This window comes from Leucoraja erinacea, chromosome 37 (assembly GCF_028641065.1).
Source record: "Leucoraja erinacea ecotype New England chromosome 37, Leri_hhj_1, whole genome shotgun sequence".
In the NCBI taxonomy this organism is placed as follows: domain Eukaryota; kingdom Metazoa; phylum Chordata; class Chondrichthyes; order Rajiformes; family Rajidae; genus Leucoraja; species Leucoraja erinaceus.
The window spans coordinates 7,376,036-7,400,025 of NC_073413.1; the positions used below are offsets into that span (position 1 = coordinate 7,376,036).

General features: G+C 43.6%; 1 protein-coding gene across 1 annotated transcript in view; it reads right to left on the reverse strand.

The window, feature by feature from the left end:
• Positions 1-23,990, reverse strand: part of LOC129713708 (ankyrin repeat and fibronectin type-III domain-containing protein 1-like) — a 90,839-nt gene that overhangs the window by 22,300 nt on the left and 44,549 nt on the right. Inside the window, exons 7-12 of the mRNA XM_055662959.1 lie at positions 19,092-19,153; positions 18,160-18,311; positions 17,165-17,272; positions 14,000-14,099; positions 11,852-11,984; positions 5,552-5,671 (exon numbers count right to left, since the gene is read on the reverse strand). Coding sequence (XP_055518934.1) covers positions 5,552-5,671; positions 11,852-11,984; positions 14,000-14,099; positions 17,165-17,272; positions 18,160-18,311; positions 19,092-19,153 — 675 coding nt within the window. The remainder of the gene's footprint in view (positions 1-5,551; positions 5,672-11,851; positions 11,985-13,999; positions 14,100-17,164; positions 17,273-18,159; positions 18,312-19,091; positions 19,154-23,990) is intronic.

Genomic DNA, 23,990 nt, shown 5'->3' on the forward strand with positions numbered 1-23,990 from the left:
TCTTGTATGTTTCAATCTTTGGAATGTGGAAGGAAACTGGAACACCTAGAGATAATTCATGCGCTCACAGGGAGAACGTACAAACTCCATACAGATAGCACCCGTAGTCAGGGTTTCTGTAAGGTAGGAACTCTAGCTCTGTGCTACTATATGGTGTGTGTGTGTGTTGCTAATAGCAGGTCAGACTAGAGTAACATGGGCAAAATCACAGATGGATGACTGGCAGAAAAGGCCGGTTCTGATGCAGCCAGTTCCTAACATTGGAGAATTCAAAGTTAATCTGAAGACTGCTTGAATGGAAGATGCGTTGTTATTTGTCAAACTTGCATTGGACCTCATTATACCAGCGCAGACGACCACAGGTAGATAGGTCAGACTGCCCATTCCATCAGTGTTTAAGAGGGAACTGCAGATGCTGGAGAATCGAAGGTTACACAAAAAAGCTGGAGAAACTCAGCGGGTGCAGCAGCATCTATGGAGCGAAGGAAATAGGCAACGTTTCGGGCCGAAACCCTGAAGGGTTTCGGCCCGAAACGTTGCCTATTTCCTTCGCTCCATAGATGCTGCTGCACCCGCTGACCTGCCCATTCCATCAGGTTGTCCATATCAACTTCAAGTCTATCACCATGTTCCTCACAGTTCACTAGGCTCCCAATATTTTGTGTCATCTGCAAATTTGGATATTGTGCGCTAAACACACGTGTCCAGTTGAGGGCAGCACTGATCCTGATACTGATCACTGGAGAATCTCATTGTACTTCCCTCCACTCAGAGAAACAACTCTGCTCCCTGTTTTTATATCTCTCGGCCAATGTTTTATACATGTTGCTGCAGCCTCTTTCATTTCCTTGGTTTCAATCTTTATGATAACATTGAATATGATTCAATCTTCATCATCACATTAAGATAACATCAATGTATATAACCATATAACCATATAACAATTACAGCACGGAAACAGGCCATCTCGGCCCTACAAGTCCATGCCGAACAAATTTTTTTCCCCTTAGTCCCGCCTGCCTGCACTCGTACCATAACCCTCCATTCCCTTCTCATCCATATGCCTATCCAATTTATTTTTAAATGATACCAATGAACCTGCCTCCACCACTTCCACTGGGAGCTCATTCCACACCGCCACCACTCTCTGCGTAAAGAAGTTCCCCCTCATATTACCCCTAAACTTCTGTCCCTTAATTCTGAAGTCATGTCCTCTTGTTTGAATCTTCCCTATTCTTAAAGGGAAAAGCTTGTCCACATCAACTCTGTCTATCCCTCTCATCATTTTAAAGACCTCTATCAGGTCCCCCCTTAACCTTCTGTGCTCCAGAGAATAAAGACCTAACTTATTCAACCTATCTCTGTAACTTAGTTGTTGAAACCCAGGCAACATTCTAGTAAATCTCCTCTGTACTCTCTCTATTTTGTTGACATCCTTCCTATAATTTGGCGACCAAAATTGTACACCATACTCCAGAATTGGTCTCACCAATGCCTTGTACAATTTTTAACATTACATCCCAGCTTCTATACTCAATGCTCTGATTTATAAAGGCTAGCATACCAAAAGCTTTCTTTACCACCCTATCTATGGTAACATTAACCTTCTCATTTTTTTAACAGCTTTCTAAAGTCCTTAAACATCAGGTTAACCACATTTCCCCCGTCAATGTTCTGTGTTGCTTCATCAAAAAGATTTATTGTTAGATAACGATGATTTTTCAATAAAGGGGCTGTCCCACTATACGAGTTTACCCAACAGCTCTCCCGAGTTTAAAACAAAATCAAACTTGTGGAATGTACGTAGCAGGTACGTCTCTTAGCAGCTCAGGACGTCTCTTAGCAACCCGTCACGCTAGCGGCAGGTACTCGGGAAACGCGGTAAGTTCGTGAAGTTTTTTCAACATGTTGAAAAATGTCCACGAGAGCCCCGAGTACCTACGAGCGGCCGTTACCGTAATTCTCCGCGTCCGAATCGGGGGAAACTCGGGAGAACTCTTGAATTACTTCGTACAGTGGGACAGCCCCTTAAATCCACTCCTCTCCAACGGTACAAATATAATCTGCTAGAGGAACTCAGTGGGTCAGGCAGCATCTATGGAGGGAAATGGACAGACTAGTTTTGGGTCAAGACCCTTCTTTGGACGCTGACGTTTTGGGTTGGGACTCATCTTCAGATCCAACCATGGCTAGATTAACCATTAAGCAAAATAAGCACGTGCTGAGGGCATCAAGGGAAGAGGGGCCCCACAGAAATGGTAAATGGTTTACCGCGCAAAATAAATCACTTTAAACTTGCTAAAATAATATTCAAAGTGGTTTATATGATCGGAAATATAATACTTTTCAAATATAAATAAAGTGGAAGTATACAAAAAGAAACATTATTTTCCATCTTACTGTTAGTTTTGTTTCATTTTTGAAAAATAAAAATTTATGGTCTCCTTTTATTAAAGGTCTCCTTTTATTGATTACTTAAAGGGTCAGAATAGTTCAGCACAGGAACCTGACTAGCACTCGGGCTAAAGATTGGATGAAATGCTATACTCTGAAATGTACGAACATATCTCGAACGATGTTTTTTATTTTAATAAATTTTTCCATTCTTCTTTAACTATCTCTTTCCCCCTTTTTTTTTTTTTTTTTTTTTTTTTTTTTTTTTTTTTTTTTTTTTTTTTTTTTTTTTTCCTTTCTTTTCTTCCTTTACTTCATCTCTCTCTTTAGTTCTATCTAGTTTTTAAAAAAAATGAAGAAAAAGGCAAAAAGTATTGGAGACAATGTAATAATAACTGACAATATTATCAATTTAAAAATGTAAGACAGTAATGATGTAATAGGTTATGTACCTATCTCCAATAAAAAATATTTTCAAAAAAAAAAAAAAAAAAAAATAAAAATTTATTTTATGGTTTATTATTGTATATATTTTGAATTACATATATATGGGGGCACCAAAATCTTTTAAGTGCTTAGGGCCTCTATGGGTCTTAATCTGGCCCTGGATCCAACCTAAGATATTGTTTGTCCATTTTCCCGAATCTGGCTGCTGTCCGAGAGTAGTCTGCATATTCTCCCAGTGACGCAAGGATTTCCCCAGTGTGCTCCGTTTTTCCCACATCAGAAAGTGCTGCAGATTGGTAGGTTAATTGGCCACAATAAGCACATGAAAGGGCATGTTACTATAAAATATGCCTGCGTTCTTTAAGAGATAATGATATCCGATTGCTGTGGGATGTTACACGATCACAGGCTTTTTCCAGATTGGATCTGATTTGCCCTTTAAAACCCGATAAGATAGGACAATTACCAAAAGTGGAGGGATAGAGAAAACTAATTCTGCTGACCATGGGATTTTTGAATGTAATAATGTTATGGAAGCTCGTTCTTTGAATGGGAATTCGTAACTCAGGCACGGCCTGTAGACTCTACTCCCATTCAAGCAACATCCAGGTATTTAAATCACCACATTCTGCTCACACCCAGGCTATGTTGCTACATCCTCTCCTATCCCATGTACCCAAGGTTTATCTCTTGTACAACACATTATATGCTCATAATTCAAAGATTTCTGTTAGCTGAGGTTTCAAGCCAATACATAAGCCTGGTTGGTAGTTGAGGACTGAGGTATACAAAATTGCTGGAGAAACTCAGCGGGTGCGGCAGCATCTATGGAGCGAAGGAATAGGCGACGTTTTGTGCCGAAATCCTTCTTCACACTGAACAGACTGAAGTTACTGAAGAACAGACTGGAACTCTCTGCCACAGAGGGTAGTTGAGGCCAGTTCATTGGCTATATTTAAGAGGGAGTTAGATGTGGCCCTTGTGGCCAAGGGGATCAGAGGGTATGAAGAGAAGGCAGGTACGGGATACTGAGTTGGATGATCAGCCATGATCATATTAAATGGCGGTGCAGGCTCGAAGGGCCGAATGGCCTACTCCTGCACCTAATTTCTATGTTTCTATGTTTCTATGTTAACCACAGTCTAATGAGTGGTAGAACTGGTTTCATTTCTCCATTGTCCTTCATTTATCTCAGATGCCATCTGAAATGTGTGCGGTTTGCACATTTTCCTTCTGACCGATGGACTTTGTGTGGATGCTCCAGCTTCCTCCGGCATCTTAAAGATGTGCGGATCGGTACATTATTGGGCCACTGTCAATTTCCCAAGTGTAGGTGGGATGAGTACATGGGGACAGTGAGTTGCTGGGGAAATTGATGGAAACAATGGGTTATTCTGCAAACTTGCAGAGACTAGATGGGCCAACTGGCCCTCTCCCATGTTGTAAGGAAGTGGTCATTTGACAAAAAACTGACCTGTACTTGATTACCCGTTTAAGAAGGAACTGGAAAAATCGAAGGTAGACAAAAAATGCTGGAGAAACTCAGCGGGTGAGGCAGCATCTATGGGGCGAAGGAATAGGCGACGTTTCGGGTCAACCTGAAACGTCGTCTATTCCTTCGCTCCATAGAAGCTGCCTCACCCGCTGAGTTTCTCCAGCATTTTTGTCTACCTTTGTACTTGATTACTGTGCATGTTTTCAAACACCCAATCACTCCTACCTCATATTAATTACAGGAGTTCATAGTCAACCCTAGTCAACAAAAGAGAATGATATTTTTATTCAGGATGTCCAAAAGGGCAGAAAATGAAAGTCCTTGCTTCTCTGGTAAGATCCTGATGCTGGGGAGGTGCTGCTTTCAACTCGAGTCCAGAACCAGGGGCCACACAGTCTTAGAATAAAGGGGAGGTCATTTAAGACTGAGGTGAGAAAATACTCTTGCACCCAGAGAGTTGTGAATTTGTGGAATTCCCTGCAGTGGAGGCCAAATCACTGGATGGATTTAAGAGAGAGTTAGATAGAGCTCTAGGGGCTAGTGGAAGGAATCAAGGGATATGGGGAGAAGGCAGGCACGGGTTATTGATTGGGGGCGATCAGCCATGATCACAATGAATTGTTAAGGGCTTGGACACGCTAGAGGCAGGAAACATGTTCCCGATGTTGGGGGAGTCCAGAACCAGGGGCCACAGTTTAAGAATAAGGCATAAGCCATTTAGAACGGAGACAAGGAAACACTTTTTCTCACAGAGAGTGGTGAGTCTGTGGAATTCTCTGCCTCAGAGGGTGGTGGAGGCCGGTTCTCTGGATGTTTTCAAGAGAGAGCTAGATAGGGCTCTTAAAAATAGATATGGGGAGAAGGCAGGAATGGGGTACTGATTGGGGACGATCAGCCATGATTAAATTGAATGACGGTGCTGGCTCGAAGGGCCGAATGGCCTACTCCTGCACCTATTGTCTATTGTCTATTGTTTATTGAATGGTGGCGCTGGCTCGAAGGGCCGAATGGCCTACTCCTGCACCTATTGTCTATTGTCTATTGTCTATTGAATGGTGGTGCAGGCTCGAAGGGCTGAATGGCCTACTCCTGCACCTATTGTCTATTGTCTATTGTCTATTGAATGGTGGTGCAGGCTCGAAGGGCTGAATGGCCTCCTCTTGCACCTATTTTTTATGTTTCTATGTTTCTATGAGTGAAGATGCCACCACATACCTGGAGCTGGGACACTGCTACTAACATCTTCTGCCTGGTCTGCAGAACTGAGGAGGAGGAAGAGAGTGTGGAATTCATTCCCTGCTGCAGCCACTGGATGTCCTTCCACATACAGGAGAGCTGGAAGGAGAGAAACAAAAGCACAATTGCCGTCAATTCACCACCAGGAAGAGCAAACCACTGGCCATAGCCCTCTCACCACAGATGGTTCACATTCTCAACCATCTATTGAATCATAGAAACTTGCAGCATGGAAGGAGTAGCTTCTGCATAGATATGGTAGACAGTCACTCCCTTTTCTCCCCCCAGGGTGAAAATGTCAAAGACTAGGGGGAATAGCTTTAAGGTGAGAGTGACAAAGTTGAAAGGAGATGTGTGGGGCAAGTTTTTTTTAACGGAGAAGGGTGAGCACCTGGAACACACTGTAACCTGTGGCCAGCAACCAGGAATAATTGGTAAAGGATGATGGTGGAGGCAGTTATGATAGGGGCAGATAAGAGGCTAATGGATAGGCAACATGGATGTGCAGGGAATGGAGAGACATTGATTACATGGAGGGAGAGGAGATTAGTTTTACTTGGTATCATGTTCAACATGAACACAATGGGTCGAAGGGCCACTGTTCCATGTGCTTATTGTGTTAATGCTGAAGAAAATACATGTCCCAGTTTTCTATGTGTAGCCCCTGCAGGCCACGACTCTTCAAGTGGTCAACTGTTTCAATCTGCGGAGTTTAATGTTATAATAGAGCGATTGTTTCTATTTTCTCTCTCTTTCTTTTCTAGGGTCTATTTTCTCACTTTACTTCCTTCTCTAACTTCTTTCCTAAGGGGCTTTCTTTTCCCAACACTCTTGCACTGCACGACTCTCTTGCACTTTCTTTACTTTCCTTACTTCTACCTTTTTCTTAAAGCTCAAAAAAAATGAAGCGGTACAAAAAATGTATTAAGATATATGTGTTGTGTAGGATTGTAATTTACCGTACTTCTAATAAAAATAAAATTTAAAAATAAAAATAAAAAAAAAAAAAAAATCTGAACTGTTTCAATGTGATGGGGAGTTTGGCCACTGTCATCCTTTCAGGCAGTGAGTTCCAGACACCACTACCAGTTGAGTGCAATGTATCTTTTTTGCTTGACTTCTATCTGATCCTTCTACCAATTATTCCTGGTTGCTGGCCACAGGTTGCAGACATCTGGTTGCTGACATCTCTCCTGAGAGAAATAGATCAATTCTGTTTCACCTACTCATATTGTGCGGGAAGGAAGTGCAGGCACTGGTTTAACCAGAAGATAGACACAACATGCTGGAGTAATTCAGCGGGACAGGCAGCATCTCTGGAGGGAAGGAATGTCAAGTCAAGTCACTTTTATTTATACAGCACATTTAGAAAACAACTCTCGTTGACCAAAGTGCTTTACATTGGTGGAGGTACTAACGTTATACAACAGAGGTTCATGGATTAAATACAAACATCATTACATACATATAGCCCTCGCTAAGAGGATGTCAAGAAAGGCTTGGGAGTAGAGATGAGTTTTAAGTCTTGACTTAAAGGAGTCGATGGAGGGGGCAGTTCTGATGGGAAGAGGGGATGCTGCTGTTCCACAGTCTAGGGGCTGCAACCCCAAAGGTGCGGTCGCCCCAGAGCTTATGCCTAGGATGTTCAGCAGTCCCAAGTCGGCCGATCTGAGGGACCTGGATGGAGGTGGTGTGGTGGGTAAGCAGACTTTTGATGTAGGTGGGGGCAAGACCATTAATTGTATTATATTCAAATTTATTGTCATTGTCTCAATTAGAGACAACAAAATGAATTTCCCTTTACAGTCAGTATCATAAAAATAAATAAATAATAAATATTAAAACATATTAAAAAAATAAAATAGAATTTAAAAAAAAAAGCACAAACACAGAAAGTCCACGACACAACACAACACAGTGGCACCAAGGTGAGGAAGGCACCATTGTCCAGCCAGCCTCCCCTCCGATCTTCCCAGATGTTCATCCGTGGTCGGGGCCTTCCGAGCACCCGCAGTCACCGCCCCGGGTGGCCCGATGTTCAGGCCCTCACGCCGGGCTAGTGTAAGGGCTTTGTAGACATAAAGGAGGATCTTGATATTTATTCGTGGGTGACGTTTCGGGTAGAGACCCTTCTTCAGACCTACTCATATTATTTGCCTCACATTAATCTTCCCATAGTCATCTCTGCTTAAAAGGAAATAATCCCGTCTGGCCAAGACCTCTTCACGACAACTATTCTACTCTGCATCCTGTCAAGAGCTATCACATATCACCAGTAGTGTAGTGACCAGGAACTGCACCCTAGCTCCGGCTGCCTTCTAACTGCTGTTCCAACAAGCCTCCTTGTTTTTATATTCAATGCCTCAGCCAATAAAGGCAAATGCTCCAGATGCCGTCTCACCAGGGTCCTTTATAATTGAAGGAAGAAGCTCCGCTCTTGTATTCAAATCCTCTTTCAATAAAGGCCAACTTATTCTTTGCTTTCTTAATTGTTGCTGCAGCTGCAAGCAACTGACATTCTGATCTTTTGAGATTGTACAAGCAATTGTCAAAAAGTCATTAATTCATTTACAAGGACAATCGGGTGTGGTGTCCCAGCAACACATTTCAAACTCTCACCGTTTGTAAAAATGCTCCACCTTTCTATTTTTACCAGTAGAGCTGACCTCTACAACACCTTCCATCTGCCATGTCCTCGCCCATTCAGTTTGACTGGCTTGAAGTTCATTTGAAGGTCTCTGTATCTTCCTCACAACACGAACTGGCTCCCTACTTCATTATCATCAGCACACGTGGATATAGCATTATTGGTGTCCTCAACCCAATCATTGATACAGATTGTCCAAGCAGCTTGGAACCCCAGCACCAATCCTCACAGCACTCCATTCATCACAACCCCCAACTTGAAAATGAACGACTTATTCCTATTCTTTACTTTTCATCCATTTTCTGATCCTCAATCCAATGATTGTGTGCAGTTCCGGTTGCCCCATTGCAGGAAGCATGTAGAAAGATAGAAACATAGAAAACAGGTGCAGGAGTAGGCCATTCGGCCATTCGAGCCTTCACCGCCATTCAATATGATCATGGCTGATCATCCAAATCAATATCCCGTACCTGCCTTCACTCCATACCCCCTGATCCCTTTAGCCACAAGGGTCACATCTAACTCCCTCTTAAATATAGCCAATGAACTGGCCTCAACTACCTTCTGTGGCAGAGAATTCCACAGATTCACCACTCTCTGTGTAAAAAATGATTTTCTCATCTCGGTCCTAAAAGACTTCCCCTTTATCCTTAAACTGTGACCCCTTGTTCTGGACTTCCTCAACATCGGGAACAATCTTCCTGCATCTAGCCTGTCCAACCCCTTAAGAATTTTGTAAGTTTCTATAAGATCCCCCCTCAATCTTCTAAATTCTAGCGAGTACAAGCCGAGTCTATCCAGTCTTTCTTCATATGAAAGTCCTGCCATCCCAGGAATCAGTCTGGTGAACCATCTCTGTACTCCCTCGATGGCAAGCATGTGAAGGCTTTGTAGAGGGCATGCAGCAGCAGAGGTTTACCAGAATGCTGCCTGGATTTGACAGTATTAGATATAAGGAGAGGTTAAACAAGCTTAGATTCTCTGTAACATCTGAGTTTAAGGAGAGACCTGACAGAAAGGTATAAAATTGTGAGAGGTATAGATAGCGTAGACAATCAGATCCTTTATCCTTTATCAAGGTCTAGAGGGCGTTGCATTAAGGTGAGGGAACAGGGTTTAAAAGAAGACAAATGTGCTGGAGAAACTCAGTGCGTGCAGCAGCATCTATGGAGCAAAGGAAATAGGCAACGTTTCGGGCCGAAACCCTTCTTCAGACTGAAGGATTTAAAGGAGATGTGTGTGGCATGTTTTATTATACAGAGAGTGGTGGATGCCCGCTATGCGCTGCCATGGGTAGTGGTGGAGGCAGACATGATAATGATGTTTCAGAGGCTTTCAGATGGACACATGGATATGTAGGGAATGAAGATATGTGGATTATATGTTGTAGAGAACATTCATTTAATTTGGCATCATGATGGCCATTGAGAATGTGAGCTGAAGTGCCTGTTCCTGTGGTGTCTGTAATCCATCCCAGAATATCATCCAACGCCCATGTGATCTAATTTTACAATGGTTACATGCCATGTCTGTGTGGAGTTTGCAGGTTCTCCATGTGACCTCGTGGGTTTCCTCCGGGTGCTCTGGCTTATTCCCACATTCCAAAGCGAGTGGGCTAATAGGCTAATTGGCCACTGTAAATTGTCCCCGGTGTGTGGGAGGGAGGGAGGGAGGGAGGATGGAAGGGGAAAAGTTGATGGGAATGTGGAGAGAATTTTTTTTTTTTTTTTAAATTTATTTATTAGAAGTAAGTACAATACATTGGTACAAAAATTATGTTAACATATTACATTCTCTGTGCAACTTCCTTTTTTTTTTAAAGAGAGGTGAGAAAAAGTAGAGAGGAAAAAGAGGTTGTGAAAAGTGAAGGATAGACTAGTGAACGAGAGTGAAAAACAGATAAATAAAAAGTGAAGAAAAGGACTAAGTGAAGAAGGAAAGATCACCATGATCATATTGAATGGCGGTGCAGGCTCGAAGGGCCGAATGGCCTACTCCTGCACCTAATTTCTATGTTCTATGTCTATGAAAGCAGGAGGGAGATTATTCATTCGCCACAAGGAGATGATTTTTTTAATATTCTGAATCTTCTTTCACCCAAACCTGAAACTTTTAGTTTTCATGATACTATGTCACCACATGAATCCAACAAATGGGGACCAACTCATTAAGAATTGGTCTTGTTAGTCTATTAGGAGGAGTCTCATTTCTTCCAAATTAGCTGTGTCCAGCATATTACAGATGCACATTTTAAATGTTGGTATATTAGCATTTTTCCAAAATGTGGGGAGAATTACATGCATTTACTGCAATTGGGTGTTTGTTGAATGGCTGCGATCCAGTCGGCCTAGTTCCATGCTACAACACAGAACAATCCTACCACTGGTAACTCCTCGTACTTGACCGATTGCCCCAACCAAGCACGATTTAAAATGAGTGAGTGCTGGGAGTGTCACTGCCTGCAGGACACAGATCCAGAGTAACCTCACATTCTACAACGTCTCATGTCCCGCAGTCTTGATAGATCACCTATCCTTCTAATTATGATCATTTATTCTTTGCATTCATATATTTCTAGAACTGACAGAATCAGTGACATCTAGATTATAAATGAGTGTACAGATGAAATGTAATTTGAAATTAATAATTTATTTACCATCTAGTTATTTATTCATTCACTTCATTATTCATTTTAAATCGACGGATTGTTTTGTAGTTGAAAACGGCGTGTGGGTAGTATATTAATGCAGTGCTCTCAGCCCAATGGGCGCCACGGTGGGGCAGTGGTAGAGTTGCTGCCTTACAGCGCTTGCGGCGCCAGAACACAATTACGGCTGCTGTCTGTACGGAGTTTGCACGTTCTGCCCGTGACCTGCGAGGGTTTTCTCCGAGATCTTCGGTTTCCTCCCACACTCCAAAGACGTACAGGTTTGTAGGTTAATTGGCTTGGTATAAGTGTAAACTGTCCCTAGTGTGTATGTGTATTAAAATAAAAGTAGTAAACACTGCCCAGTCCATCTTCGGCTTTGACCTCCCGACCATCGAGGGGATCTATCGCAGTCACTGCCTCAAAAAGGCTGGCAGCATCGTCAAGGACCCACACCATCCTGGCCACACACTCATCTCCCCGCTACCTTCAGGTAGAAGGTACAGGAGCCTGAAGACTGCAACGTCCAGGTTCAGGAATAGCTCCTTCCCCACAGCCATCAGGCTATTAAACTCAACTCAAACCAAACTCTGAACATTCATAGCCCATTATCTGTTTATTTGCACTTTATCTGTTTATTTATTCATGTGTGTATATATTTATACAATGGTACATGGACACACTGATCTGTTCTGTATTCATGCCAACTATATTCTGTTGTGCTGAAGCAAAGCAAGAATTTAATTGTCCTATCTGGGACACATGACAATAAACTCTCCTGAATCTTGAATCTTGAATGTAGGGTAACGTTAATGTGCGGGGATTACACACTGGGGCCGAAGGGCCTGTTTCCGCGCTGTATCTCTAAACTAAACTAAAGAGTTATCAACACTCAGCCTGGTGAAAGGCCCCTACACCCTAATACAATGTCACAGAGGGATCATCCCACCTTATGTTCAAGACAAGTGAGAAAGCACTGCGGTACCTTGGAGAACCAGAGGAATTCTTGCATGTCAGAGCCCGAGCAGCAGCTGTCAATCTCAACGATGGGGAGCTGGTCCTCACTGGTCACCAGGATGTTCTCTTTGTAGAAGAAAATGGCAGCTAAGTACACCCCCCTAAAAAATGAAAAGGTGTTAAAGACTGCCTTGGGTCAGTTCACATACACAGCCGGGCATCACATAGGAGCAAACTCCAGTAACCGACACCAGATTGGAGAATATTAAAAAAGTGAAGCTACAAGTGAACTTACTCACTGATTCCACACGAGTTTCACTGGGGTTTAATGGGACTGGTGAACCTCGCGGCCACAAATTATCATTGAGTCACGGGTAGACGTCCAGACTATCTGGCCCATTGCTGATGTGTGGAGCTTGGGATGTTGGAATAACCATATAACCATATAACAATTACAGCACGGAAACAGGCCATCTCGACCCTTCTAGTCCGTGCCAAACACACATAATCTCCCCTAGTCCCATATACCTGCGCTCAGACCATAACCCTCCATTCCCTTCCCATCCATATAACTATCCAATTTATTTTTAAATGATAAAAACGAACCTGCCTCCACCACCTTCACTGGAAGCTCATTCCACACAGCCACCACTCTCTGAGTAAAGAAGTTCCCCCTCATGTTACCCCTAAACTTCAGTCCCTTAATTCTCAAGTCATGTCCCCTTGTTTGAATCTTCCCTACTCTCAGTGGGAAAAGCTTTTCCACGTCAACTCTGTCTATCCCTCTCATCATTTTAAAAACCTCTATCAAGTCCCCCCTTAACCTTCTGCGCTCCAAAGAATAAAGCCCTAACTTGTTCAACCTTTCTAAGAATCTTTTTCTTTAAAAAAAAAAAAAAAAATCAATTTATTTATTTATTTATTTTGACCTTTAAGAAAGGTGGAAATAAAGGAAGTAAGGAAAGTGAGAAAGAGTCGTGATAGTGCGAGAAAGTGTTGGGGGGAAAAAAGCCCATTAGAAAGAGAGTTAGAGAAGAAGAAAGTTAAGAAATAGACGCTAGAAAAGAGAGAAAGAAAGAGAAATAATCGCTCTATTATAAAAAAAAACTACGCGAATGTTGGAATCTTGATCCGCGATCCTCCTCTTAACTTCTCCCTGATTGCCATCTCTTCACCTCTCACACACCCCTGCACAAAATTGTTCCATCCTCCCGACTGTGACTTCCCCAGATCAACCCATTTACCAATCAGCCCTGGCCTCCCAGTTAGCCCCCTTCCAATCAGTCTCCTCTTGCCAATTGTCATCTTCAGCCTTGCTGACCCACACCATCCACGTTAAAGACCTCGCCCCTTCTCTTGACAACCACAACAGCCATTTAACTCCTACCTTCCAATTGCTATTAGCTTTTTTGCTCCTCTTCCTCAGAAACAGCTTCTTCCCCAGAGCCTTCAGGTAGAAGGTACAGGAGCCTGAAGACTGCAACGTCCAGGTTCAGGAATAGCTACTTCCCCACAGCCATCAGGATATTGAACTCAACTCAAACAAAACTCTGAACTTTAATAGCCCATTATCTGTTTATTTGCACTTTATCTGTTTTATTTATTCATGTGTGTATATATTTATACAATGGTATATGGACACACTGATCTGTTCTGTATTCATGCCTCCTATTATTCTGTTGTGCTGAAGCAAAGCAAGAATGTCATTGTCCTATCTGGGACACATGACAATAAACTCTCTTGAATCTTGAATTTTGAATTGCCCAATCTTGTCAATTTGAGTTAACATTGTATCTTCTGGGTTCTGGTTATTAATTCATTTCTGAGTGACAGGATTAATGCCCATTTATGTTGGTTGAGAGCATCTTTCTGAGAAATGAGCTCAGGTCATCCGTATTGCAGTTCCTATTGACAGGCAGCAAACCCCAGAGAATTTATTGAAGCAAATATTTATCTTTCTTTATTTTGAGAAATGACTGCAGTTGGTGGATTAAAGTCTTGTCTGACTCCATCCGTTTGCCTGAACGTTCAACCTATCCTATACCTTCCCCATCCCTAGCTCAGGTACCTTGACTCTAGCTCCGGCACCTTCACATAGTTCTGAGATTCGTTTCCCAATTCTGATCATTCCTTTTACATCAACCTCACTTCGGATATGGGCAGTGACCACACTCACCTCTGCAGTGTCTTGACAAATTTGCTTGTGTTTTGGAAGAGGTACTTAAGGCTTCGCGAGACCAAGAGTCTTTTACTAGTCACGTGAACCTTTGATGCTTCTGGAAAAGACCACAAGTAAGATAGGCTTGGGGGTTATTGTGGGTACATATTCAATGTGGTAAAGCAGGGGTTTAGAAGGATGAGAGGGGATCTCATTGAAACATATAAGATTATTAAGGGTTTGGACACGCTAGAGGCAGGAAACATGTTCCCGATGTTGGGGGAGTTTGTACACTCTGTATGAATGGGTTTGTACACTCTGGAGTTTAGAGGGATGAGAGGGGATCTCATTGAAACATATAAGATTGTTAAGGGCTTGGACACACTAGAGGCAGGAAAACATGTTCCCGATGTTGGGGGAGTCCAGAACCAGGGGCCACACAGTTTAAGAATAAGGAGTAAGCCATTTAGAATGGAGACGAGGAAACACTTTTTCACACAGAGAGTGGTGAGTCTGTGGAATTCTCTTCCTCAGAGGGCGGTGGAGGCAGGTTCTCTGGATGCTTTCAAGAGAGAGCTAGATAGGGCTCTTAAAAATAGCGGAGTCAGGGGATATGGGGAGAAGGCAGAAACGGGGTACTGATTGGGGATGATCAGCCATGATCACATTGAATGGTGGTGCTGGCTCGAAGGGCCGAATGGCCTAATCCTGCACCTATTGTCTGTTGTCTATAGTGCGATCCATAATGAGCAATCTCCTTTAAGGTGAAGTTTAAATCTTGGTCGGGAACAGGATGGACAGCTACAAGGGCCACAGTACATACACAGAGATCAGTAACCAAAAAAGACACAAAGTGTTGGAATAACTCAGCAAGTCAGGCAGCTGACACAATTATCACTACACGGCACTATTTTAAGTAAAACTAGATCAAGTGCAGACCCGTTGGGTCTGTTCCTCTCAATGTGCGGTTGGGGGGGGGGGGGGGGGGGGGGCATGCGGCGTATCACAGATTAACCACCGCCGCACACACACTAACTACCCCCCCGCACACACACTAACTACCCCCCCCCACACACAACTACTACCCCCCCGCACTAACTACCCCCCGCACACACGCTAACTACCCCCCCCGCACACACGCTAACTACCCCCCCGCACACGCTAACTACCCTAACTACCCCCCCGCACACCCCCCGCTACACACGCTAACTACCCCCCCGCACACACGCTAACTACCCCCCCGCACACACGCTAACTACCCCCCCGCACACACGCTAACTACCCCCCCCGCACACACACTAACTACCCACCCGCACACACGCTAACTACCCCCCCGCACACACGCTAACTACCCCCCGCACACACGCTAACTACCCCCCCCACACACACACACTAACTACCCCCTACCCCCCCGCACACACGCTAACTACCCCCCCCACCCGCACACACGCTAACTACACCCCCCGCACACACGCTAACTACCCCCCGCACACACGCTAACTACCCCCCCCGCACACACGCTAACTACCCCCCCGCACACACACTAACTACCCCCCCCCCACGCACACACACACTAACTACCCCCCGCGCGCACACACACACACTTACCACCCCCCTTGATATTATATCAATATTATTCATTGGCTCCTTTTACCCCACCCTCTCCACTGCCGCATAGCCCCTAGCTCACAGGCGTGTCTAGAGAGGGAGAGGGGCGGGGGGGGGTAGAGAGTGAGGGCAGAGGGAGAAGGGGGGGGGGGGAGGGAGAGGGAGGGGGGGGGAGAGGGAGGGGGGAGAGGGAGAGAGGGAGAGAGAGAGAGAGGGAGGGGAGAGGAGGGGGGAGGGAGGGGGAGAGAGGGAGGGGGGAGAGAGAGGGAGAGGGGAGAGAGAGGGAGGGGGCGGAGGTTAAGTAAAATGCTACCTTAAAGGTCCACAGTTCATGATTTATTTTTCGGACTGCCCATGCTCCTGATGCATTAAGATACCCAAACTGATGGATAGGAAAGGTTTATAGGAATATGGGCCAAACGTGAGCAGATGGGAATGGTGTAGATGGGGCATTTTGTCAACATGGACAAGTTGGGCCGAAGGGCCTGTTTCTGTGCTGTACAACTCTATGACATGCACTAAGATCCAGCAAAGTGCAATGCACAGCTGTGACATTGATTAATCAGGTATAACATGCTTACCTGTATAACTGATGCTGCCATCACTTAAATGGGCCATGCCCTGACATGGAATCTGACACCTTCTTCAATTTGGGTCTTCCAAGTAAAAAGCTTCCCTTCACAAAGGGCCTACCACCCCATTCCAGTCATGGCCCTAGCATCGACTCCAACATGACTCAATCTGCAGCCAAATCATCAGCTCCCCTACTCTTCAATCATTGAGTTCTACCCCATGCATACCACTCTGATATCCTCCATCCTGCACCCTGCACTAGCCAAGCCCTCTCCCCTTCCTGACTGTGACACTGACCCCCACCTTGTGGACTTGAACTGAGCGACAATGAACCCACAGATTGAAGACCAAAGCTTCTTCCAATTTTAGGGGTTTCTACCCTCTGCAACTGTCCCACACCTCAAACATAATAATAATAATAATAATAACTTTATTTATAAAGCGCTTTTAGACAACATCAGTTACCACAAAGTGCTGTACATGGGAAGTCAACAGAAAGTTATTACAAACTACTAAAACCATTAAGACGACAGGACTATAAAAACAGTAAAAATTAAAAGACATTAAAAGCACTAAAACAGGAACAATGTCTCAGCCAGTGTCGAAAGCCAGTGAATAAAAGTGAGTTTTTAGGGAGGATTTAAAGATGGACAGTGAAGGGGCCTGTCTGATCTGCAGTGGCAAGGTGTTCCAGAGTGCCGGGGCAGCAACAGAAAAGGCTCTATCCCCTCATACCCGATTCCTGTTTCCATTTGAGTGTTTCAATAACATGCCACGGCAGTCTTTTGAATGAACTCACATCAACCCACAATAAACTTCCAAATCAACCCAACTTTCCATGCACAGTCTACCCAACAGACCCTTTCATGATTTTAAAGGCTTCCATAAAGTTCGTAATGTGCGACAGGTTTTCTATGTCACACCCATGCTGCCCCCTCTATCGAAGCTTGGCTGGCCTGTGCTACGGATAGACATGTGGTTCAGGTTCTTGACTGCGCTCACCCATGACAAAACTGCGATGACAAGGGCCCTTCACTCTCTCCAGAAGCTGCAGCACAGCTTGGCTTTGGTCCTTGTGCCTCAGCTTAATATCTGAGCACTCTTTCCAACCTGGGCAGGGATCAGAGAACAGAGAACACAAATCAGTATTGACAAATTACTACGGTTATAAAAGTTGTTTTCGAATTCCGTCGTGAGGGAGGCGATGCTGGAACAAAGAATAAGGGTGAGTCGTTCCCTTTTCAGTGGGTGTCCCAGCACTGTACTGGGCTGTCAATAGCAGGTTGTCCTGGGATTATCAGGCAAGGCAATGAGGATAACATACTCCTGATGTGAAAAGTTCCCTGGGGAGCAAGAGAGAATCCCACTAGGATGTGCACAGGCAAACTTCCAGAGTCATGCAAAACCGCCTGGATACAGTTTGGGAGGAAAATAATTTTCAGATGCATGAACTGAATGATAACAGGATTAAGCATTTGAATATAGAAACATAGAAAATAGGTGCAGGAGTAGGCCATTCGGCCCTTCGAGCCTGCACCGCCATTCAATATGATCATGGCTGATCATCCAACTCAGTATCCCGTACCTGCCTTCTTTCCATACCCCCTGATCCCTTTAGCCACAAGGGCCACATCTAACTCCCTCTTAAATATAGCCAATGAACTGTGGCCTCAACTACATTCTGTGGCAGAGAATTCCACAGATTCACCACTCTCTGTGTGAAAAATGCTTTTCTCATCTCAGTCCTAAAATATTTCCCCCTTATCCTTAAACTGTGACCCTTTGTATCAAGGTTAAACACCAATAAATATCACCACTTTTTCTTGTCTTGCTTACTTCCTTCTCATAACATAAAACTAGAGGTTGTACATAGAATGGATTACGGTATTACATAGTTGGCACCTAAAATTAGGTTCCACTGTACTGTTTTGTACTGTATTAACTTCTAATAAAATAAACAAAAAAAAAAAACAAAAACAAAAAATATCACCACTTACTAGAAGGAGCAGCACATGGGGGAGAGGAAGACTTTGGTGGACCCCATCCTTTCATGTTGTAAGCTGAAACACGTACATAGTAGAGAGCACCCTGTTGATGAGAAACATGTTGTTTTAGAACAAGCAGATAGAGGACATTTGCTCCTTCATGTCTGCTCCACAATTAAATCATGGCTGATTTTTCACCACGGGATCACTTAAATAACCCCATACCCCTTGAATCCCTTCACACCCAAAGATCTATCTACCTCTTTCTGTATATACTACATGGCTCCACAGTCCTCCTGGCTAGAGAATTCTAAAGTTTCACCAACCTATTGTAAAGGAATTCCATATCTGGATGGGTGAGCCCTTTATATTTAGATTGCGATCCTTTGTTCTGGACACCGCTGCTAGGAGAGACATCATAGAAACATAGAAATTAGGTGCAGGAGTAGGCATGTTCGACCTGCACCGCCATTTAATATGTCATGGCTGATCATCCGTATCCCGTAAACCCTACTGTATTTTTCACAAGGGCCCATCTAACTCCCTTATAGCCAATGAACTGGCCTCAACTACCCTCTGTGGCAGAGAGTTTTCACCACCCTCAAACATCCCTCATGTACCCTGTCAAGCTCCGTATGAAAAATATACTGTATTTTTCAATGAGCCCACCTCTCCTTCAGCCTAAACATAAAAGATGACTTTTACCTCAAACCCCCCCCCATCCCAGCAACCAATCTGGTGGGACCCATAAAGTATTATTCCATTGCCTTTTGCGGGATTCTGCATCAGGTCATTATTTCTGTGTTGGCAATGAGGGCGAGGAATCAGATCTGCATACAGGTAATGTTACAAAGAACTGGCAGCTCTCTGGGATAGAGCTGGGGAAGTGAATATCGGAGGAAAGCAGGAACGGAGTATTGGTGCTCCCTCTGGCCAACACTTACTTGGGGAGAGGGCTGCATCTCCCTCCCTCATTGTCCTTGGAACTCCTGAACTTCTGAGCATTCTTAAAAAAAAAACAGATCTGCCCCCGATAATAGAAAAATATTAACCTGAACAGTGACCTGGACTTTTCAAATGAAAGGAAGAGAAATATGGTGAGCTAGACTCAGACCATATAACCGATATACCATATAACCCTAATAACAATTACAGCACCTTATGATACACCATGTGTTTTTTTTCCCTTAGATGTGAAATCTCGGTGTTCAAACTCGAATCCTTTGTACAAATGCCTGTTGCACGTACCATAACCCTCCATGGTGCAGTACGACCAAAGACAGTGCGTAAAGAAGTGATTTTTAAAAACAAACTATCAATCAACATGATTATCTATCCGTCTTTGTCCATTTTTAACAGTCCGTCAGTGACCTGAATAGTCTGTCTGTCTGTCTGTCTGTCTGTCAAGAGAATTTGCATCTGTTCCGTCTGTGTCTGTATGTCTGTGTCTGTGTCAAATGTCTGGATGCCTAATGTCTGTCGCTAGAAATAGATCCATCCCATCCATTCCATTCCCATTTTCCCTGTACCCACCCAGATTCGCAGCCTCATCTGCATTTGCACCTAATTCCTTCCTCTAGCACAATAAGTATACAAACTCACACGACTTGCAGATTTCATCTCAGGCCTTCTGCTATGAAATACTTAAATATCTGTATGCACTTATCCATCTTCCAGTGTTTCTTCCCCCCCTCCCCTTACCACAATGAGTTGAGGAAGGGTGAGAAACGTCACCTATCCATGTTCCCAGATAAGTACAGTGAGTTAGTTGTGCCTTTTCTTGTGCAGAGATACCTCATATGATGTGTTCGGTGCCTGTATTCAGTGATGAGATTTTTAATACCGAATGTAAAAGGCTGGAGTGGAGGAAGGATCTTTCCATAAGTCCAGAAGATACATGATGTCCCAGTGGAGACACTTTCAATAAGTTATTTCACAACTGATTTTATTATTAATAATAATTAGTACTTTTTTAATTGAGTGCTGTATTTGTCAGGTGATCATGGCCTTTCACGTGATTTTCTGTTGGTGTATAATTAACGCAGAGTAATGTGGGCAATGGCCTAATGACCTTATGATCACCAGTGTTTGATGTGAAGTCTCAGTGTTCAAACTCGAATCCTTTGTACAAATGTTGGCAGTGCAGTACGACCAAAGACAGTGAAAGTGATTTTTAAAAACAAGACATGATTGAGTTTTCTTTTGTTATTTTTAACAGTGGCAGTGACCTGAATAGTACAGCAGGAACTGGCAAGAGAATTTGCATAGTTTTGCATATTCATTTATATAAACAAATTATGGATCTAATGTGGATTAAATAGAAGTGTTCCATTCTTTGACCAATAATGCTGCATCATTGCATTTGCAAATTAAATTGCAAATAAGTATACAAACATTGACTTGCAGATTACAGGGCTACAATACAAATATCTCATGCAAAGTGTGTTTATTAACATAATGTTAATGAGATTTGAGCCAGATAGTACAGTGAAGTTGTTAGTGCAGAGATACCTCAATTTGTGTTCTGTGCCTTCAGTGATGAGATTTTTAATATGAATGCTGGAGGAAGTCTATAAAGAAGATACATGATGTCCCAGTGGAGACACTTTCAATAACTTATTTCACAACTGATTTTATTATTAATAATAATTAGTACTTTTTTAATTGAGTGCTGTATTTGGTGATCATGGCCTTTCACGTGATTTCCATTCCACTGAAAGAGATGGGCACACAAACAAGAAGGATGTGGAGTTAAAACAAAGGTGAATGTAACTTCAGCACTTGGCACGGTCATGCACCACCTACTGTGACTGTAGCTGCCCAAGCATTTTACAAAGGGTTCAACATCAAATGGGACCTTGTAGCTCACAAATAGAGCAATTTCTAAACGTAAAGAACAAAGGCTAGTTCCATCCTGGTGACAAGGCTGTTGTCTGTTCAGAGATCCTTAAGGGCCTTCTGATCTTCGACAACTCAATCCCTATAGTTTCAAAACTTTCAGTGTAACTCCTCCACTGACCAAGATGGGCACACAAACAAGAAGTGGGAGTTAAAAACAAAGGTGAATGGAACTTCAGCACTTGGCACGGTCATGCACCACCTACTGTGACTGTCTCACAGATCTAGTAACCAGGGTTCCATCCTGGTCTTGGGTGTTGTCTGTTCAGAGATCCTTAACCTCTAATCTGATCTTCCTCTATCCCTATAGAGTTAGTGATCCTCCAATTACCAAGCTCTACGTTAAGTGGGGTCGGGGGTCGGGGGTCGGGACTGGACTTTGGGGTCGGGGACTGGACTTTGTGCCTTCCCTCATAATGGGAACCATTGTGGGGGGATGTTTTCATGTTAAAGTTCTTTAGTATTGTCATGTTTGTATTCTTTTTTTTCTATGTGCTGCGTTGGCATAACAAATTCCACCAGCCTGGCTGTGTGGTCATTAAAATCAATCAATCAATCAATCAATCAATCAAGTTTCTCCACGCAATGTTCCTTAACTATTTTCTTACGCCGTTCTTTATTACCAGCATATACCACATGATATGATTTTGCACTGTCCAATGTAAACTTGGTCCATCACATTCATAGAAACATAGAAATTAGGTGCAGGAGTAGGCCATTCGGCCCTTCGAGCCTGCACCGCCATTCAATATGATCATGGCTGATCATCCAACTCAGTATCCCGTACCTGCCTTCTCTCCATACTCTCTGATCCCCTTAGCCACAAGGGCCACATCTAACTCCCTCTTAAATATGGCCAAGGAACTGGCCTCAACTACCCTCTGTGGCAGAGAGTTCCAGAGATTCACCACTCTCTGTGTGAAAAAAGTTCTTCTCATCTCGGTTTTAAAGGATTTCCCCCTTATCCTTAAGCTGTGACCCCTTGTCCTGGACTTCCCTAACATCGGGAACAATCTTCCTGCATCTAGCCTGTCCAACCCCTTAAGAATTTTGTAAGTTTCTATAAGATCCCCTCTCAATCTTCTAAATTCTAGAGAGTATAAACCAAGTCTATCCAGTCTTTCTTCATAAGACAGTCCTGCCATCCCAGGAATCAGTCTGGTGAACCGTCTCTGCACTCCCTCTATGGCAATAATGTCCTTCCTCAGATTTGGAGACCAAAACTGTACGCAATACTCCAGGTGTGGTCTCACCAAGACCCTGTACAACTACAGTAGTACCTCCCTGCTCCTATTCTCAAGAACAAGATTCTGTGATGGTATCATTATATTTGTTTTTCCAATCAATACTGCATTTTTGAGTTCATTCCCTATCTTTTCTAAATATCTCATATCCTGGGAACAGGATATTACAAGGTTAATTCCCGGGATGGAGGAACCGTCATATGCTGAGAGAATGGAGAGAATGGGTTTGTACACTCTGGAGTTTAGAGGGATGAGAGGGGATCTCATTGAAACATATAAGATTGTTAAGGGCTTGGACACACTAGAGGCAGGAAAACATGTTCCCGATGTTGGGGAGTCCAGAACCAGGGGCCACACACAGTTTAAGAATATGGAGTAAGCCATTTAGAACGAAGACATGGAAACACTTTTTCTCACAGAGAGTGGTGAGTCTGTGGAATTCTCTGCCTCAGAGGGCGGTGGAGGCAGGTTCTCTGGATGCTTTCAAGAGAGAGCTAGATAGGGCTCTTAAAGATAGCGGAATCAGGGGATAAGGGGAGAAGGCAGGAATGGGGTGCTGATTGGGGATGATCAGCCATGATCACATTGAATGGTTCGAAGGGTCAAATGGCCTACTCCTGCACCTATTGTCTATTGTCTATTGTCTATTGTAACACTGAGTGTGCAGACCTGTGTTATGGACCTATATGGGCCATATTTTAATTATTTCCACTGTGTTTAATTGCACTTTATTGTCACATGTACTGAGGTACAATGACATTCTTTTTTTTGCATAGAATCGGTGACAGTCCCATATACATTAGGGACAATCATGCTAAGTATAAAAATGTATGATGGTAGACTACACTAAGAATGTACACAAGAGTCACCACACTTTAGGTGACATCTTGTATCCTTCAAATCCAACATTTAAAAAAAGATGTTAGAGTCTTAACTTGGCTATAAAGGCCTGTTGTCTTGGCAGCAACACTGGGTTGGAGTTGCAGGGGTTGGCCTGGCCAGGCGATCTGTCTATGTCCTCTACCGCTGCTCTGTGCCACTGCAGGCTGCGTTCATTCTGCATGCCTGTCCACTTGGAGCGGCTCCCAATCTAATTGAGACCCAGGCTGCTTCAGGGCCTCCAGCAGATATGTGTCACATTCCCACATGGTTAATTTAGCCTGAAGATTTCCAGCCTCATTCACCACAACTACACATGCATTTTCGACCAGTGCCTGTCTTCCTTGCTGTTGTATTTAGACTGGATATACTCGGCTTGTACTCGCTAGAATTTAGAAGATTGAGGGGGAATCTTATAGAAACTTACAAGATTCTTAAGGGGTTGGACATGGACTAGATGCAGGAAGATTGTTCCCGATGTTGGGGAAGTCCAGAACAAGGGGTCACAGTTTAAGGATAAGGGGGAAATCTTTTAGGACCGAGATGAGAAAAACATTTTTCACACAGAGAGTGGTGAATCTGTGGAATTCTCTGCCACAGAATGTAGTTGAGGCCAGTTCATTGGCTATATTTAAGAGGGAGTTAGATGTGGCCCTTGTGGCTAAAGGGATCAGGAGGTATGGAGAGAAGGCAGGTACAGGATACTCTTCTGTACTTGGCAGTTTTTTTCCTCTGGAAAAGATACACCCGTGAGAGTTGCCTTCTCTGCCCGTGCCCAAATCCCAGTGCATCATTAGATTGGAGTGTAAATAGACTTATTTG